The sequence below is a fragment of the Gymnoscopelus microlampas genome, assembly GCF_963454915.1.
Source record: "Gymnoscopelus microlampas genome assembly, chromosome: 20".
Taxonomy (NCBI): domain Eukaryota; kingdom Metazoa; phylum Chordata; class Actinopteri; order Myctophiformes; family Myctophidae; genus Gymnoscopelus; species Gymnoscopelus microlampas.
In genome coordinates, this window is record NC_139957.1 from 46,365,461 (window position 1) to 46,384,596 (window position 19,136).

General features: G+C 40.4%; 3 protein-coding genes across 3 annotated transcripts in view; 2 read left to right on the forward strand and 1 right to left on the reverse strand.

The window, feature by feature from the left end:
- Window positions 1–536: 536 nt before the first annotated feature.
- LOC311036168 (kelch domain-containing protein 3-like) lies at window positions 537–1,577 on the forward strand (the record flags this gene model as incomplete). The annotated part of the gene is made up of 1 exon (XM_084044695.1): window positions 537–1,577. The coding sequence occupies one exon, from the start codon at window positions 537–539 to the stop codon at window positions 1,575–1,577; it is 1,041 nt and encodes a 346-aa protein (XP_083900821.1).
- A 1,938-nt stretch (window positions 1,578–3,515) lies between these two features.
- On the forward strand, window positions 3,516–4,550 carry LOC311036169 (kelch domain-containing protein 3-like; the record flags this gene model as incomplete). The annotated part of the gene is made up of 1 exon (XM_084044696.1): window positions 3,516–4,550. The coding sequence occupies one exon, from the start codon at window positions 3,516–3,518 to the stop codon at window positions 4,548–4,550; it is 1,035 nt and encodes a 344-aa protein (XP_083900822.1).
- A 3,029-nt stretch (window positions 4,551–7,579) lies between these two features.
- Window positions 7,580–19,136, reverse strand: part of LOC311035814 (calpain-1 catalytic subunit-like) — a 43,255-nt gene continuing 31,698 nt past the window's right edge. The window contains exons 17-21 of the mRNA XM_084044272.1: window positions 17,591–17,659; window positions 16,249–16,327; window positions 13,788–13,904; window positions 11,983–12,035; window positions 7,580–9,836 (exon numbers count right to left, since the gene is read on the reverse strand). Of these exons, the coding sequence (XP_083900398.1) occupies window positions 9,810–9,836; window positions 11,983–12,035; window positions 13,788–13,904; window positions 16,249–16,327; window positions 17,591–17,659 (345 nt within the window). The 3' untranslated portion in view covers window positions 7,580–9,809. The remainder of the gene's footprint in view (window positions 9,837–11,982; window positions 12,036–13,787; window positions 13,905–16,248; window positions 16,328–17,590; window positions 17,660–19,136) is intronic.

Sequence of the window (19,136 nt, forward strand, 5' to 3'; positions counted from 1 at the left end):
TAATAATAATAACAATAATAATAACTAGAGGGAGATGTACCCTCTAACAAATTAAATAATGGTTTGATCGTTATTTACAAAATCATGCTGTTTGGTGTGCATGGGTAGGTGTGGGAAAATGCATGTCAAACAGCTCCATGAGATATACAGCGTCCAATATACAACATGTGGAGAACATGAGGACGAATGTGGCCGCCAGTCCGACCTGCTACATTCCTCTGGACTTGCATCTGATCCTTGCCTTCTCGCTCTAAGGGACTAAGGCGCGAGTGGAGGACGCACATGTGGAAGTTGGAGTGTTGGAATTTGGCTACACATACACTCATAAAAACAAACAACCTCAGGGTCGTAACATTAGATCAACAAGCATCGACTTCACTGATTGGCTAACGAAACCCATCAGGCTTTGTGGATTGGCCAAGCTTTTTGTGACGTTTGTCCTGTATCATATAGTGTTTGTGAATGGACTCCACACCTTTATAGGACAAGACTTTATGGAATTCTTCGTAAACGTATCGTTGCTCGTCGCGTATGAAATGTTGCGCATCACAGCGCGTCTCACAGGAGGTCCACGCACCGACTTTGCCACTTCCGTGGCGGTGGGGAGCGAGGTGTACGCCTTTGGAGATCTCTGTTTCCGGGAGATCTCCAGGGACCAGATAGAGGTGCATGTTTTCAACACAGTCTCTTTGCGCTGGAGGAAGTTGCCTCTTGTGACAACTGAACGAGGAGAGCGCCCCCCTGAGGTTCCCTCTGTGTGCTTCTGCCACACAGCTGTGCTAATAGAAGGTATCGTCTACATCTGGGGAGGGGCTAATAAGGGAATGAATGAGTACTACGACGTGCTTTATGCGTTTGATGTGGACGCCCACAGCTGGTTCAGGCCCGAGGTATCAGGGTCTCTTCCATTGGGGAGGATGTGTCACTCAGCCTGTGTCTTGGAGAAGGTCATGTATGTCTTTGGAGGAGCTAGGTGGTTCGATGATACACACTGGTTCAATGAGCATAGTCTCTCCAAAGACATCTTCAAGTTGGACACCACCACAATGGTCTGGTCTTCAATTAAACTCAGAGGCACTCCGCCACCTCCGTCAATACAACACTCAGCCACCATCATCGGGACAAAGATGTTTGTATTTGGCGGTATAGGGGGTGAAAGCCTCTGCAACGACCTCAGTGTTTTTGACATTGAGACCAACTGCTGGACGAGGATTCCTTCTGCAGACCTCCGTCCAAGCCTCGAGGCTATTCCCTCAGCCTTTGCCCACAATGGAGAGCTGTACTTGCTTAACACCAATGATCTGTGGAAATGCAATCCAGAGATCTCCTCCTGGAAGAAGGTTAGGCCAAAGGGGAAGACACTGTGTTGGATGGAGGGTATGTGCTGTTGCAAGGTGGGAGATCGTATCATCCTCTTTGGAGGGTTTAACAGACCCAGCATCCTGTATATCCTGGACTTAAGCCCTAGTTTGAAGACGTTATGCAAGCTAGCAGTTATTCAGTTCAGCCTGGAGCAGCCAGGACTCCCACATGATATCAGGTGGGAACTGACAAACATGACAACCGACAGCAACTGAAAAGAGCTCCAGGCTATGGTCGAGCCTTACACCCCCCCTGCCCGACCACTTCGGTCTGCCGCCTCGGGGCGACTGGTTGCCTCGTCGCTCAGTGGTCCTTCTGGCCGATCTACATGGTCACGGCTTTCACAGTGGTGGAATGAACTCCCCACTGACGCTAGGACAGCAGAATCACTGATGTCAGGACAGCAGAGTCACTGATGTCAGGACAGCAGAGACACTGATGTCAGGACAGCAGAGACACTGATGTCAGGACAGCAGAGTCACAGCCCATCTTTCACCGTAGGCTGAAAACCCACCTCTTCAGGAAACACTACCCTGACCCTTCCTCTTAGCCTTGCCTACTTGTTGTCAATTATTTGTTCAAGCTCTTGTTTTATTGGATCTTGTTTAGTTGATACACTTATTTGTTTGTTGAAAAAAGCATATATGCTGAGCGGGCCTGAACTCGGGTCTGAGGGGGAGACAGAGGTTAACCACATTTGTGCCGGGCATCGGATAATGTTTACGCTGGGTTTATGTAGAATGTAGAATGCTGGAGGATTGGATTTGTTTTCTCCATCAAAGTTAACGTTTTTATTTGGTTTTGTGAGCAGTGTTACACAACGGTATTCAATCATAAGTGCTACAGTACTAGTGATCCTGTGAATACGCAAAGGTGTCTGGTTTGAATATAGCGCTTTTAAATGAATCTTTACAACTTTGTTTCCCAACATACAGGAGGGTTCCTGTGGTAAAGACAGAGACTGACATTCCCACTTATACATGTTCAGCCTCACATGTTCAATTATGATTTGTTTTTCCTGTTTACATATTTATTATTTTCTGATTGTCATACACATTCTCATGGTTCTACACATTACCATGGTTTTATGTTGCACTATATTCATCAGGACCTTTTCTTACCGATATCACCTTTACCTTAGTTACAACCTCATGGTCAGCACCAGTGGTGGAAAAAGTACTCAAATGTGTTAGTATCAATACTGCAATATAGAAGTACTCTGTTACAAGTAAAAGTCCTGAATTCAAAATGTACTTGAGTAAAAGTACAAAAGTATTGGTATCCAAATGTACTTAAAGTACCAAAAATAAAAGTACTGAAATGTTTGAAAATAGCAGATCTACAAGCTCACAATGTGTTGCAGTGCGACGCGTTGCTTGTAGATCTGCTATTTTCAAATAGCCTATGTATGAAATAGGGCTAAAGTGGTTAATGTATGTTTTATAATGTAATCATGTATATCTGCAAAGTAACTAGTAACTAAAGTTTTCAAATTATTGTAGTGGAGTAAAAGTACAATATTTGCCTCTGAGATGTAGTGGAGCTATAGAGGTATAGGCAATTTGAAATACTCCAGTAAAGTACCTCAGAATTGTACTTAAGTACAGTACTTGAGTAAATGCACTTAGTTACTTTACACCACCGTTAAAGAGTGATTAAACCCCTTTGTGTGAATTGTTGTAATTGACAGCCTGGAACCTGCTGTTTGGACGCCATCTAGTGGCCATCAGCAGACACTACATGAGGATATCATGGATGTGTTAAAGTCAATCATTTCATTTTAAATACTAGATCAGGGGTCTTCAACAGGGGGTCCGGGACCCCTAGGGGCTCCTCAGAGTTACTACACTAGATCAGGGGTCTTCAACAGGGGGTCCGGGACCCCTACGGGCTCCTCAGAGTTACTACAGGGGGTCCGCCAAATCTTTGTGCGATCAGAATGTACATGTCTTTGTTTAGTTTAATAGCAGATCTACATGCTTGATTGCGTGAGCACTGATTGGCTAACGAAACCCATCAGGCTTTGTGGATTGGCCAAGCTTTTTGTGACGTTTGTCCTGTATCATATAGTGTTTGTGAATGGACTCCACACCTTTATAGGACAAGACTTTGTGGAATTCTTCGTAAACGTATCGTTGCTCGTCGCGTATGAAATGTTGCGCATCACAGCGCGTCTCACAGGAGGTCCACGCACCGACTTTGCCACTTCCGTGGCGGTGGGGAGCGAGGTGTACGCCTTTGGAGATCTCTGTTTCCGGGAGATCTCCAGGGACCAGATAGAGGTGCATGTTTTCAACACAGTCTCTTTGCGCTGGAGGAAGTTGCCTCTTGTGACAACTGAACGAGGAGAGCGCCCCCCTGAGGTTCCCTCTGTGTGCTTCTGCCACACAGCTGTGCTAATAGAAGGTATCGTCTACATCTGGGGAGGGGCTAATAAGGGAATGAATGAGTACTACGACGTGCTTTATGCGTTTGATGTGGACGCCCACAGCTGGTTCAGGCCCGAGGTATCAGGGTCTCTTCCATCTGAGAGGATGTGTCACTCAGCCTGTGTCTTGGAGAAGGTCATGTATGTCTTCGGAGGAGTTAGGTGGTCCGATCACTTGTTCAGTGAGCATAGTCTCTCCAAAGACATCTTCAAGTTGGACACCACCACAATGGTCTGGTCTTCAATTAAACTCAGAGGCACTCCGCCACCTCCGTCAATACTTCACTCTGCCACCATCATTGGGACAAAGATGTTTGTATTTGGCGGTATAGGGGGTGAAAGCCTCTGCAACGACCTCAGTGTTTTTGACATTGAGACCAACTGCTGGACGAGGATTCCTTCTGCAGACCTCCGTCCAAGCCTCGAGGCTATTCCCTCAGCCTTTGCCCACAATGGAGAGCTGTACTTGCTTAACACCAATGATCTGTGGAAATGCAATCCAGAGATCTCCTCCTGGAAGAAGGTTGAGCCAAAGGGGAAGACACTGTGTTGGATGGATGGGATGTGCTGTTGCACGGTGGGAGATCGTATCATCCTCTTTGGAGGATTTGACAGACCCAGCATCCTGTATATCCTGGACTTAAGTCCTAGTTTGAAGACGTTATGCAAGCTAGCAGTTATTCAGTTCAGCCTGGAGCAGTCAGGACTCCCACATGATATCAGGTGGGAACTGGCAAACATGACAACTGACAGCAACTGATAAGAGCTCCAGGCTATGGTCAAGCCTTACACCCCCCCTGCCCGACCACTTCGGTTTGCCGCCTCGGGGCGACTGGTTGCCTCGACGCTCAGTGGTCCTTCTGGCCGATCTACACGGTCACGGCTTTCACAGTGCTGGGATGAACTCCCCACTGACGCTAGGACAGCAGAGACACTGATGTCAGGACAGCAGAGTCACTGATGTTAGGACAGCAGAGTCACTGCCCATCTTTCGCCCCAGGCTGAAAACCCACCTCTTCAGGAAACACTACCCTGACCCTTCCTCTTAGCCTTGCCTACTTGTTGTCAATTATTTGTTCGAGCTCTTGTTTTATTGGATCTTGTTTAGTTGATACACTTATTTGTTTGTTGAAGAAAGCATATATGCTGAGCGGGCCTGAACTCGGGTCTGAGGGGGAGACAGAGGTTAACCACATTTGTGCCGGGCATCGGATAATGTTTACGCTGGGTTTATGTAGAATGTAGAATGCTGGAGGATTGGATTTGTTTTCTCCATCAACGTTAACGTTTTTATTTGGTTTTGTGAGCAGTGTTACACAACGGTATTCAATCATAAATGGTACAGTACTAGTGATCTTGTGAATACGCAAAGATGTCTGGTTTGAATATAGCGCTTTTAAATGAATCTTTACAACTTTGTTTCCCAACATACAGGAGGGTTCCTGTGGTAAAGACAGAGACTGACATTCCCACTTATACATGTTCAGCCTCACATGTTCAATTATGTGTATTTGTTTTTCCTGTTTACATATTTATTATTTTCTGATTGTCATACACATTCTCATGGTTCTACACATTACCATGGTTTTATGTTGCACTATATCCATCAGGACCTTTTCTTACCGATATCACCTTTACCTTAGTTACAACCTCATGGTCAGCACCAGTGGTGGAAAAAGTACTCAAATGTGTTAGTATCAATACTGCAATATAGAAGTACTCTGTTACAAGTAAAAGTCCGGAATTCAAAATTTACTTAGTAAAAGTAAGTAAAAGTACAAAAGTATTGGTATCCAAATGTACTTAAAGTACCAAAAATAAAAGTACTGAAATGTTTGAAAATAGCAGATCTACAAGCTCACAATGTGTTGCAGTGCGACGCGTTGCTTGTAGATCTGCTATTTTCAAATACCCTATGTATAAAATAGGGCTAAAGTGGTTAATGTATGTTTCATAATGTAATCATGTATATCTGCAAAGTAACTAGTAACTAAAGTTTTCAAATTATTGTAGTGGAGTAAAAGTACAATATTTGCCTCTGAGATGTAGTGGAGCTATAGAGGTATAGACAATTTGAAATACTCCAGTAAAGTACCTCAGAATTGTACTTAAGTACAGTACTTGAGTAAATGCACTTAGTTACTTTACACCACCGTTAAAGAGTGATTAAACCCCTTTGTGTGAATTTGTTGTAATTGACAGCCTGGAACCTGCTGTTTGGACGCCATCTAGTGGCCATCAGCAGACACTACATGAGGATATCATGGATGTGTTAAGGTCAATCATTTCATTTTAAACACTAGATCAGGGGTCTTCAACAGGGGGTCCGGGACCCCTAGGGGCTCCTCAGAGTTACTACACTAGATCAGGGGTCTTCAACAGGGGGTCCGGGACCCCTAGGGGCTCCTCAGAGTTACTACAGGGGGTCCGCCAAATCTTTGTGCAATCAGAATGTATACATTTCTTTGTTTAGTTTAATAGCAGATCTACAATCTCACAATGCTCGCGCTGCGACACATTGTGAGATTGTAGATCTGCTATTTTCAAATGGCTGAAATATATATAGGGCTGAAGTGCTCAGTATGTTTTGTAATAATAATCACATTCTACAAAGTAACTAAAGTTTTCAAATAATTGTAGTGAAGTAAAAGTACAATATTTGCCTCTGAGATTCTCTGGAATAGAAGTAAAAGTACTGAAAATTGGAAACATTCCAGTAAAGTAAAACAAATACCTAAAAATTGGACTTAAGTACAGTACTTGAGTTAAATATACTTAGGTACTTTACACCAGTGATGTAAACGAGCAGAGATAGAAGGTTTTGGTCATGTGACCAGATAAAATTGCACATTTTCACAGCCCACATGCTCAGAAAACATTTAAACACTGCAGCCACATTTTTGAATATTTGTGAAACATTTTAACAACACACGTCTTGTGTGTGTGTGGGGGGGGGGGGGACCCTGGCACAACATATATTCAGGTGGGGGTCCGTCTGCAAAGTAACTAGTAACTAAATATTAAATATGTCAAATACTTCTAGTGGAGTAAAAATGATAATATTTGCTTCTGAGAGTTAGCCTGGCTCCAGCCCGTGAATCGCTAGCCACGTCCATTAAAAAAATATGCTCAGTCTCGGTTGAAAATCTGATCGACGAATCGGGATCGGGATAATCCAGTATGAACCAATCGCCAAAAAGTCTTTGAAAAAAAAAACTTTGGCCATTTTTGATTGATTGATGTACTTTATTTAGTAAGACATGAGAACAGTACATGGCAGTACATAACAGTACATGGAAGTACAAATTCGCAATACAAGGTCTACTAAACTGGATAGCTCAGTTAAGCACGTAGCTTGTTTAAGATGAGATCCCCATGCACACAAATCATGTTGACATATAAGAGACAGACAGATATACACACTACTATACAGAATGTCATACAATCAGTTTACAGGTTACTGGTATGAAGTATGAAGGGTGAAAAATATGTACAAAAAAGAAAGAGAGGGGGGGGGGCGGGGTAGGTTAGGTTAGGACATGGGGTAGGTTAGGACTTGGACAGGGGCCATTTTTGAATTGCAGCCTCCTGAAGGTGTATCTTTAGCCCCCATCTCAGCAATCGGCTGCATTGAGAGGGCTTTCAGACTGAATAATGGAGTGAAACCAAATGAAAATTCAGGCTGAGTGTCAGGCTATAGTGGAGTAGAAGTATGAAGTATTGAAAAAATGGTTACTTTGTAATCATTTTCTTTATACGAATAAGAGGCCAAAGTAAAATCCAAAGCAATGTGTTTAAAGGCGCTATTTATTTGTGTTTAAGGTTCTACAGAGTAATAAGTACAAGTAAAAAAAAAAACAGAAAAGTTCTGTCCACCCAAAAATAAAACACAAATTCAGTAACTGCATATAATGAATGTAAAACTATTATTGAAGCTATGCTTTAAGAATAATACATTGTATAGTCTGAAGAAACACACATTCATACATGTAATGTAGAAATATGCACATGGAAAAGATGCAGTAAAACATGCCGTGTTAAAGGTGTTGTAAGTGTTAACATAAGAGTTGAATAGATTATAGTGTGATAGTAGTCATTGCTATAGAGTGTTTGTTCAGTAATTAAATACAGTGAGTTCTCTTTCTCTCCAGCTCTTTAATAAACAGAAAAAAACATATCTAAAACAAATACAGAGCTATTAAACTTTTTCTATTTTTAAACATTTTGTTTTAACCAAAAGTTATCACCCACCTTCCAATGTATCCATTTTTAACTCTGAGAGTGTACAAGTGGAACCAAATGGACCCTTACAGGTCTGTAACTCTGAGAGTGTACAAATGGAACCAAATGGACCCTTGCGGGTCCCTGTGTACACTCTCAGAGTTAAATTAACACTGAGGGGTTTTTTTTTTTACAGTGTGGAAGGTTTCATAGAGAAGAGACTTTTTTTTACAGTAGAAGTTTTTGACTATTATCAAATTTTCTAGCTAAGGTCATGCCAATCATTGTTGGTGTTTTTTTGGGGGGAATACAATGTTATGTTGTCCAATCTGTATGGTAGAGTATGTTAATACAATAGAGCACTGAAGTCTGACACCACTGCCACTAGAGGGCTTGTAGATCTGCTATTTTTGAAAAATCGTGAACATTTGTGCAAATCTTTGAATATAATTATATTTCTAAATCGAACATTTGTAACTCAAATCTTTGCTTCTGGTGGGGGTCCCTGGAACAACATATTTTGAGATGGGGGTCCGCGGCCAAATACATATCATTTTGGGTGGACGTTGACATGAAGAAGTTTGAGGACCACTGCTCTATAGAACTCATATCATGGTTGTGTTTGGCCTCCAGGCTGCTCTTCTATCGAGACATTTAGACCCTGTTTCTGGTTTGACACGACCTTTGACACGATCCTGTAGGATCTACTACTGATTTGACACAAATATTGACCTCTGTATAATAAATAGGTCAAAGTTCTATTTCTCCCCTGAGCAAGCAGACAGGCTCTATTATGCTCAGAGGTTTACAAGAAAAAAGAAAAAAAGATGATCTAAACTCACAATGCTATGTTTTGTGAGCTTGTAGATCGGCTATTTTCTATAATAGACAAAGTATAACATAGGGCTTAATTGCTTAATGTATATTTAATAATCTAAGTTCAAATAACTGTAATGGAGTAAAAAAAAAAGCACAATATTTGCCGATGAGATGTAGTGGAGTAGAAGTATAAAGTATTGACAAATGGCTGTACTCAATACATGTGTTATGAAGCAGAATGTGTCCTGTGTTATATTGTTCTATGTGTTATGAAGCATATTGTGTCCCGTGTTATATTGTTCTAGGTGTTATGAAGCAGATTGTGTCCTGTGTTATATTGTTCTAGGTGTTATGAAGCATATTGTGTCCCGTGTTATATTGTTCTAGGTGTTATGACGCAAAATGTGTCCTGTGTTATATTGTTCTAGGTGTTATGGAGCAGAATGTGTCCTGTGTTATATTGTTCTAGGTGTTATGAAGCAGAATGTGTCCTGTGTTATATTGTTCTAGGTGTTATGAAGCAGAATGTGTCCTGTGTTATATTGTTCTAGGTGTTATGGAGCAGAATGTGTCCTGTGTTATATTGTTCTAGGTGATATGAAGCAGAATGTGTCCTGTGTTATATTGTTCTAGGTGTTATGGAGCAGAATGTGTCCTGTGTTATATTGTTCTAGGTGTTATGAAGCAGAATGTGTCCTGTGTTATATTGTTCTAGGTGTTATGAAGCAGAATGTGTCCTGTGTTATATTGTTCTAGGTGTTATGGAGCAGAATGTGTCCTGTGTTATATTGTTCTAGGTGTTATGAAGCAGAATGTGTCCTGTGTTATATTGTTCTAGGTGTTATGGAGCAGAATGTGTCCTGTGTTATATTGTTCTAGGTGTTATGGAGCAGAATGTGTCCTGTGTTATATTGTTCTAGGTGTTATGGAGCAGAATGTGTCCCGTGCTGCGGCCGCTCTCCGTCGGTCATCCTCAGCTTTATGTGTACATTGAAATATACATCCACTGGAAAAGATAAGAGAAAATACATGGTTGATGAACACACTATTAGGGTGCGGTCAGAGCTCCAGACTCACTTTGTTCACCCCCCCGTCCCAGAACCGTCCCAAAAAGAATGTAATCCGTCCCCATTATATATATATTGTTAAATAAATTAATGTATTATTATCATCATCATCATCATTGCTGTTGAAATGGCTGATTGCCAAAGCCAGGGCTGCTTGCTGGTGTCAGAGGGGGTGTGGGTATCATATACGGTAAAGGACCATGCGCGATTGTTGGAGGAATTACGGTACAAACCTGGTTGTACTTCGTCCTACGACGGTGTCACGGGGTGAACTTAGCCGTTCTTCAAGCCCACAACGCGATGCATCTTCTTCAGGGCTTTGAGGGCTATGCTCACCGCACAACACAGTGGACTTGTACGGACGAAGTATAACCACGCTTTTTTCTCTCTGGCTTGTTGACATGCGTCGTTTTAGTTCAGATGGAACTGTAGCCGAGAGATGGAGTTGTTTATTTGAGACGACACATTTTTTGTCGTCTCAACATTTTGTCTCAACTTTTATCACAATCCAAATCATATCCATAACGTTACTTAACTTACTCTTTATGTAGCGCAGCAATATTTCCCATGGAAAGGAGACTGGGACGGTAAGATTTATCTCTCAGTCACAGCTTGTAGATCGGCTCTTTTCGACTAGTTGTTGTTGGATATAGTTCCTACTTCCCAGATTGACAGTATGTCTGTTCTCCATCTCTTTCCGCTGTGTAAGTTAACCTCTTCAAATAGCGCATGTTTGCAACTAAGTTCTACCTGAAAAGGATGATCAGCCTGTCGTAACTTTAAAGCATTCTGTAATCATATTTAGTGTCTGCTGCTGCCAGTTTACGCACCCTTTGCTCAGTGACATTGATATGCCCAGTTGGCTCAAAAAGTTCCAAATACATATTTTTACGTCTCCGGGACGTCGGGACTCCCTTAGTCTCGAGCCCTGGGTCACACACAACTTTAATTCTGCCTATGAATGCTTTTCAATGGGAAAAGCAAAATCTACATTTACTTTACTTACTTGGTACTTTTTAAAGTTTAAAATGTGGAGATGAAGATATGTGTGTATGTTGTGATAGAGATATGTACTGTATGTGTATGTTGTGATAGAGATATGTACTGTATGTGTATGTTGTGATAGAGATATGTACTGTATGTGTATGTTGTGATAGAGATATGTACTGTATGTGTATGTTGTGATAGAGACATGTACTGTATGTGTATGTTGTGATAGAGACATGTACTGTATGTGTATGTTGTGATAGAGACATGTACTGTATGTGTATGTTGTGATAGAGATATGTACTGTATGTGTATGTTGTGATAGAGACATGTACTGTATGTGTATGTTGTGATAGAGATATGTACTGTATGTGTATGTTGTGATAGAGATATGTACTGTATGTGTATGTTGTGATAGAGACATGTACTGTATGTGTATGTTGTGATAGAGACATGTACTGTATGTGTATGTTGTGATAGAGATATGTACTGTATGTGTATGTTGTGATATGTACTGTATGTGTATGTTGTGATGTTGTGTATGTTGTGTTAGATATACATACTGTCAGTGGCGTGCACAGACATTTTGAGGGGCAGGTGCTCAAGTAAATTATCCTTTTTTTTGTTGACTTGGTCTGCTCTTTTTTCCCTCTACACCTATACCTCTTTGCCAAAAATAGCCGATCTACAAGCCCACAACGCCTCGCAGCGCGAGGCGTTGTGGGATTGTAGATCTGCTATTTTTTGGCTAAAGTTCTCCTCAGAAAAGGGATGCTAGGTTTCGAGTGGTTATGGTAAAGAGAAAAATCATATCACACAAAGATTTGGCAGACCCCCTGTAGTAACTCTGAGGACCCCCTAGGGGTCCCAGGACCCCCTGTTGAAGACCCCTGCTGTAAACTGGAAAAAAAAAAAAAAAAAAAAAAAAGTATTTTTCTTTCTTTTTTTCAAAAGGGCCCTTCTGGTCAAGAGGGCAAAGGGCAGGTGCTCTAGCGCCACCTAGACTCTATCTGTGCACGTCCCTGCATACTGTATGTGCATGTTAGGATAGAGATATGTAGGCCTACTGTATGTGTATGTTATGAACAGTGTGTTTACCTCAGACTCTCTCAGAGCCATGTTCTGTCCGTCAGAGAGCTGTTTGAAGATTTCTGTTGAGGAAACAGAGACACCCGTTACATGACCGCACCTCATCAAATGGAAATACTCAAGTAAAAGTACCACCAAAAGCACGGTATTTAATATACTTAGTTACTTTCCAAAACAGAGTTCAGGCTCTCTCCTCCCTGCTGAACTCATACCCTGATCCACCAGCAGAGGTCACAAGAACCCTACAAGCTGCCAACATGCTTGTGGGTCATACATGGGCAACTGGCGGCAACATGCAAACATTAGTGGCTTAATGACTAGCATTAAAATGATATTGTCTTTTTTTTATGTCCAATTTGTATTTAAGTTCATAAAGTTAACATAAGTAAAACTAAATGCATTTGAAATGAAATACAAAATGTTACATGTTCAGGATTACAGTTCAAAAATACCCCCCAACAAAAATAAATAAATCATGTTGCCAACATGATCTACAGCAGTGGTTCTCAAACTTTTTCATGTCAAAGACCCCCAAATTGTCACTTATTAGCCCGCGGATCCCCCATTTGACAAGATATGCAAAAGGACCCCCATAAGAGAAGATTTTTTACGGCTCTAGCAGTGATTCTCAACCATTTTCATTACAAGTACCCCCAGTTTGACATGCATTATTAGGCTACGGACCCCCATTTAATGGCATTTATATCTCTTGGACCCCAATTCATATTGCAAAATCAAAATGTTAATGTAACTCTGAGAGTGTAACAAATGGGTCCATTTGGTTCCATTTGTTACACTCTCAGAGTTACAGACCCGTATGGGTCCATTTGGTTCCTATCCATCATTTAGCTGGGGACCCCCTGGTACTCCCTCAAGGACCCCTGGGGGTCCCCGGATCCCACTTTGAGAACCAATGATCTACAGGCTGCAAACATGTAGAGTCATCATGGAGTTTACTGATTGAATATACAGTAAGCAATACCTTATTTCCACTTCTGTAACATGTAAAACAGAGGTGGGCAACTTTGATGTTGTAGAGAGGGCCACTATATTTACACACTCACTCCAGAGGGACACATTGCATAATACTGTCGGGCCATTCTATGTCACACAAAAGTAGCAAAAATAACCGATCTAGAAGCTCAAAACGCGCCACAGAGCGACTCGTTTTGAGCTTGTAGAACGGCTATTTGCTATTTTTTAATTGGAATCCTGAAAAGTAAAATTTTTATTTAATTTCAAATGCATTTAGTTATACTTATACTGTATGAACTTAAATACAAATACATTGGACATAAAAAAGACAATAGAATTGTAATACTAGTCATTAAGCTACTAATGTAGAGTGAAGTCATTAAAGCGGGTCGTGTTTGGAATTGTAACAGCTAAAATAATATATCAGTATTCTGATATTAACCTGGGGGCTGCATTAAGTGAAGGTGGGGGCCGCATGTGGCCCCCGGGCCGCCAGTCGCCCATGTATGATGTAAAAGATAAAAACCCTTGTGGAATATAATGTGTAATAATACAAAACCTTATACAGAAATAAATTAATTACACATTTAATGATGAATTATTAATTTCTGTGCGGTACTAGAGCGCCACCATTTGGCCAATGGTTGTGAGTTTTGTTTCTTTTTCGTAAAAAAAAAAAAAAATACTGCATGGTTAAGCCAGAACCGCAAAAAGTGGTGGAATAATAATAATACAACTAAAATAACAAATAGGGGTCCTACACACTACGTGCTTGGCCCCCTAATAATAATAATAATAATAATAATAATAATAATAATACTAATAATAATAATACTTACTGGCCATGCATTCCAGACGTAGGATGAGGCTGATGAAACAGTCCAGGGTCATGTGACCAGAGGAGGCGCCGTAACGCAGAGCCATCAGGTTGAGCATGTCATCACTGACCCTCATCCCTATGTCACACACACACACACACACACACACACACACACACACACACACACACACACACACACACACACCGGACACACACACACACACACACACACACACACACACACACACACACACACACACACACACACACACACACACTTTGATGTATACATACACTGTCCATTCAAAGTCCTACAAGCAGACACAAGTGGATATAAATAAACCTTTGCATCTATCAGTAAATTAAATGTGCGATTTTAACCCATTAAGACCCGGAACGCATCTGTGTCACTTTCTTTGGCTATTAAAAAATAGCAGATCTACAAGCTCATAGCGCGGCACCGAGTGCCGCGCTATGAGCTTGTAGATCTGCTATTTTTGAAAAATCTTTTTTTTTTCTTTTCCAAAAAAACTGTTAGGAATTAGAAAACATTTTTAAGAATCGCCTCAGGACTTAATGGGTTAATACAGATATATATATGCACAGCCCTCTATACATGTACACTATGGTAGTCTTATGCATATTATAGCCTGATAATATAGTGTAGTTCAGGAGTCCACTGTGCATTCCACTGTGACCACACTGCCAGTCATTTTATCCCATTCAATCCGGGAACACATCTGTGTCATTTTAGATTTGAGCTATAACCTTGTTTTATACTTTGCCTATTCAAAAATAGCAGATCTACAAGCTCATAGCACGACAGTTTTTCAAAAATCTTGAACATTCGTGCAAATCTTTGAATATATACATACTTTTTTTTTAAACAACATTTTTAACTCAAATATCTGCTTCTTTACTTAAGTAAAAGGGCCTACTCTGTTGCGAGTAAAAGTACCAAAAGTAGAAAGTACTCATTATGCAGAATGTCCCATTTCACAAGTTTTCAAATGTATAAAATGTATCAATCTTTTGAAAATAGCAGATCTACAAGCTCACAATGCGTCGCTGTGAGCTTGTAGATCTGCTATTTTCAAATGGCCAAAGTTTAAATAGGGCTGAAGTGGTTAATTATGTAATACTAATCCAAATCTACAAAGTAACTAGTAACTAAAGTTTTCAAATAATTGTAGTGGAGTAAAAGTACAATAGTTGCCTCTTGAGATGTAGTGGAGTAGAAGTAAAAGTATAGACAATTGGAAATACTGATTGTACTTAAGTACAGTACTTGAGTAAATGTACTTAGTTACTTTACACCACTGACTAAAGGACAAGTGAAGAGCTCGAGGCAGTCCTGAACTCATCTCACAGGCCTGGGTGTCACACCTTCTGGAAAAACACTGAACGAATGGACCGTGCCCCATCATGGTGTCACTGTGCCAAGGCTGCCAAATGGCAACGAATCAACCACGCCCCACCCATCCATGCCCCTTTTTCATCTTTAATAACCACTGAGCCATTAAAAGATAATTGTTGAGCATTTAGTTGTCAAACAAAACAAAATTGCAACACACCGTTTTGGGGGGAAGCTACTATGAAAGCAAAGCTTTGCAAGCTACCGATTAGCAGCTAAACTACAGCTAAGTTACCCTTGGGGGAGGAATCAAGTTTGGTTATGTGAAGAATCAGTAGTTCAAGCCACTTAAAAAAAAAAGCCACAAACAAAATAAGAACAAATAAATGCCACTCAATTGATGCCATTCATTGCATAAAGCTGCTAGTTGTTCACCACAGCTCATACATAAACCAGAGAAATGTAAAACCCAATATTCCTGGGAAAGTGTACAGTAAGGAATGTCAGCTTTGGTTCAGTATACATGTTGTGTATGCATACAGGGGCCACCTTACTTAGTAATTATGGGGCCCCAAGCAAATCTCAACTCTCTCACACACATGCACACGCACACACACAGGTTTGTATTACTATACTTGTGAGGACAACAACGCTTTAGGACAGCCATTTTATGAATGTCATTTAAACAATAAACATATATATGTTTTGCCATTTTTAACCGTAAGCCTAAAGCCGAAAAAAACAGCAGATCTACAAGCCCACAACGCGTCGCGCTGCGACGCGTTGTGAGCTTATAGATCGGCTATTTTTCGGTGCATGACACTGGTTTAACTCTTAATTCCAATCCCTAAACCTAACCTCTAAATGTCTAATCCTGACCTGAATGTTTTTCTAATTCTAAACGTATCCCTTTTTTGAACTATAAAACAACCATTTGCATTGTGAGGACCAGGAAAACTGTCCTCACAATGTATATTTCTTCAAATTCTACTATACTTTGTCCTCGCAAGTATAGTAATACACACGCACGCACGCACGCACGCACGCACGCACGCACGCACGCACGGAGACAGACAGACAGACAGACAGACAGACACACACACACACACACACACACACAGATCACCTGCAGCCATCACAGCGTTCCTCAGCTCACTCAGGTCCAGGGTTCCTGTGCGGTCGTTGTCTGTCTTGAAGAAGATGTCCTGATGAAGAGAACAATAACCGTCAGTCTCTCTACCAGAGAGAGAGAGCACCACACGTGGTCCACATCTACCCAGGGTGTCATTTGGGGTCTCAGGGTACGGCAATCACCATGTTCACATTTAACATTCAAATCTGTCACGTGTTTCTTTTCTTTTTTTCACCTCAATTTAGTTTGAATCCATTAACACCAGGAACACATCTGTGTCTTTTTAAGATTTCTTTGGCTATGCAAAAATATCAGATCTACAAGCTCATAGCGCAGCACCGGGTGCCGCGCTATGAACTTGTAGATCTGCTATATTTAAAAAAATCATGAACATTTTTGAAAATCTTTAAATCTTTATTTTTTTAAAGCGAACATTTGTATAATATGTTGTTCCAGTGACCCCTAGAAGCAAAGACTTGAGTTACAAATGTTCGCTTTAAATATATATACAGTATAGTCAAAGATTTGCAAAAAGCTTTCACGATAAAAAAAAAATTGCAGATCTACAAGCTCATAGTGCGGTGAAGTGATCAAGGCGGTTCCATCCGATTTTTTATATTCCATCCTGATTGGCCAATTCCGAACCTATACCTGATCTGGTGGAGACCTGTGCTCCGAGGAGCCAAAGAAATCTTAAAAAGACACAGATGTGTTCCTGCTCTTAATGGATTCAAACTAAATTGAGATGAAAAAAAGAAAAGAAACACGTGACAGATTTGAACAGGGATCATGTATGTTGTTAAAAACATGGGATCATGCATGTTGTTAAAAACATGGGATCATGTATGTTGTTAAAAACATGGGATCATGTATGTTGTTATAAACATGGGATCATGTATGTTGTTAAAAACATGGGATCATGTATGTTGTTAAAAACATGGGATCATGTATGTTGTTAAAAACATGGGATCATGTATGTTGTTAAAAACATGGGATCATGTATGTTGTTAAAAACATGGGATCATGTATGTTGTTATAAACATGGGATCATGTATGTTGTTAAAACATGGGATCATGTATGTTGTTATAAACATGGGATCATGTATGTTGTTAAAAACATGGGATCATGTATGTTGTTAAAAACATGGGATCATTTATGTTGTTAAAACATGGGATCATGTATGTTGTTAAAAACATGGGATCATGTATGTTGTTAAAACATGGGATCATGTATGTTGTTAAAACATGGGATCATGTGTGTTGTTAAAAACATGGGATCATGTATGTTGTTAAAAACATGGGATCATGTGTGTTGTTAAAACATGGGATCTTGTACCTTGTACAATGTCACTTTCTTCCACAGACGAACAAACTCATCGCTGTTCAACTTGCCGGTGATGGATGACTGAAGTGTGACGTTAAGGTTGTTCATTAAAGACTATACATTATCGTAACAGGTAAATACTCAAGTACATGATTTATTTTTTACTCATATACAGCACTTGAGTAAATGTACTTAGTGACGTTCTACTCCTGACTGAGAGCAGAATTATGGAGCGCTTCGGAAGCAGCCTGTCTCACAGTCATAATGATGTCTCACATGTCTGAGCCTGTCTCACATGTCTGAGCCTGTCTCACAGTCATAATGATGTCTCACATGTCTGAGCCTGTCTCACAGTCATAATGGTGTCTCACATGTCTGAGCCTGTCTCACAGTCATGATGATGTCTCACATGTCTGAGCCTGTCTCACAGTCATAATGATGTCTCACATGTCTGATCCTGTCTCACAGTCATAATGATGTCTCACATGTCTGAGCCTGTCTCACAGTCATAATGATGTCTCACATGTCTGAGCCTGTCTCACAGTCATAATGATGTCTCACATGTCTGAGCCTGTCTCACAGTCATAATGATGTCTCTGTTTACAGAGGTTCATCTTTCTGTCAAACAACCATAAAAGTTTAAGGTGCTTAAAGTGATACTTTTTGGTTATTGTTTACAGTGGTGGAAAGTAACTAAGTACATTTACTTAAGTACTGTACTTAAAAGGTAGGGTAAGTGATTTTCTTTGGTTAAAGCAAGTGTTAAATAGCTCTATATTCTCAGTAATCATTGCTTTAGATTCTAAAGCCATCTCTTTATCTGTTTAATAAAGAGATGGAGAGACATGGAGACTCCTCTTAGTGAACACACATTCTAAAGTTTAGAATGTGTGTTCACTAAGAGGAGTCTCCATGTCTCTCCATCTCTTTATTAAACAGAAAATGCATTTTCCAGGTGAGGATACCAATTTTGTCCAATCAGGATAGAGAACTCAGACAGGATAAAGATTAAACAAATGACAGTGGAAGTGATGACACAAATATAATGAGCAGAACAAAATTGGAACTGGAACACATTCAAATGAAGCTGATAAATGGGTACTCTCTACTGATTGGCTGAAATGTTGTCACCTACCTGAATTTTCTGTTTATTGAAGAGCTGGAGAGACATGGAGACCTCTTTTACCCAACACACACTCTATAGCAATGATTACTATGACAATATAGAGCTATTTAACACTGTTACTGAACAAACACTCTATAGTAATGATTACTATCACAATATAGAGCTTTTTACGCGTTGTGAGCTTGTAGATCGGCTATTTTCAAATAGCCGAAGTAGGCTATATAAAGTGTTGAAGTGGTTACTGTATGTTTTGTAATAATAATTCAAATCTATAAAGTAACTAGTTTCAAATAATCGTAGTGGAGTAAAAGTACAATATGTGCCTCTGAGATGTAGTGGAGTAGTAGTAAAAGTATTGGAAATTTGGACATACTCCAGTAAAGAAAAAGTACCTCACAGTTGTACTTAAGTACAGTACTTGAGTACATGTAC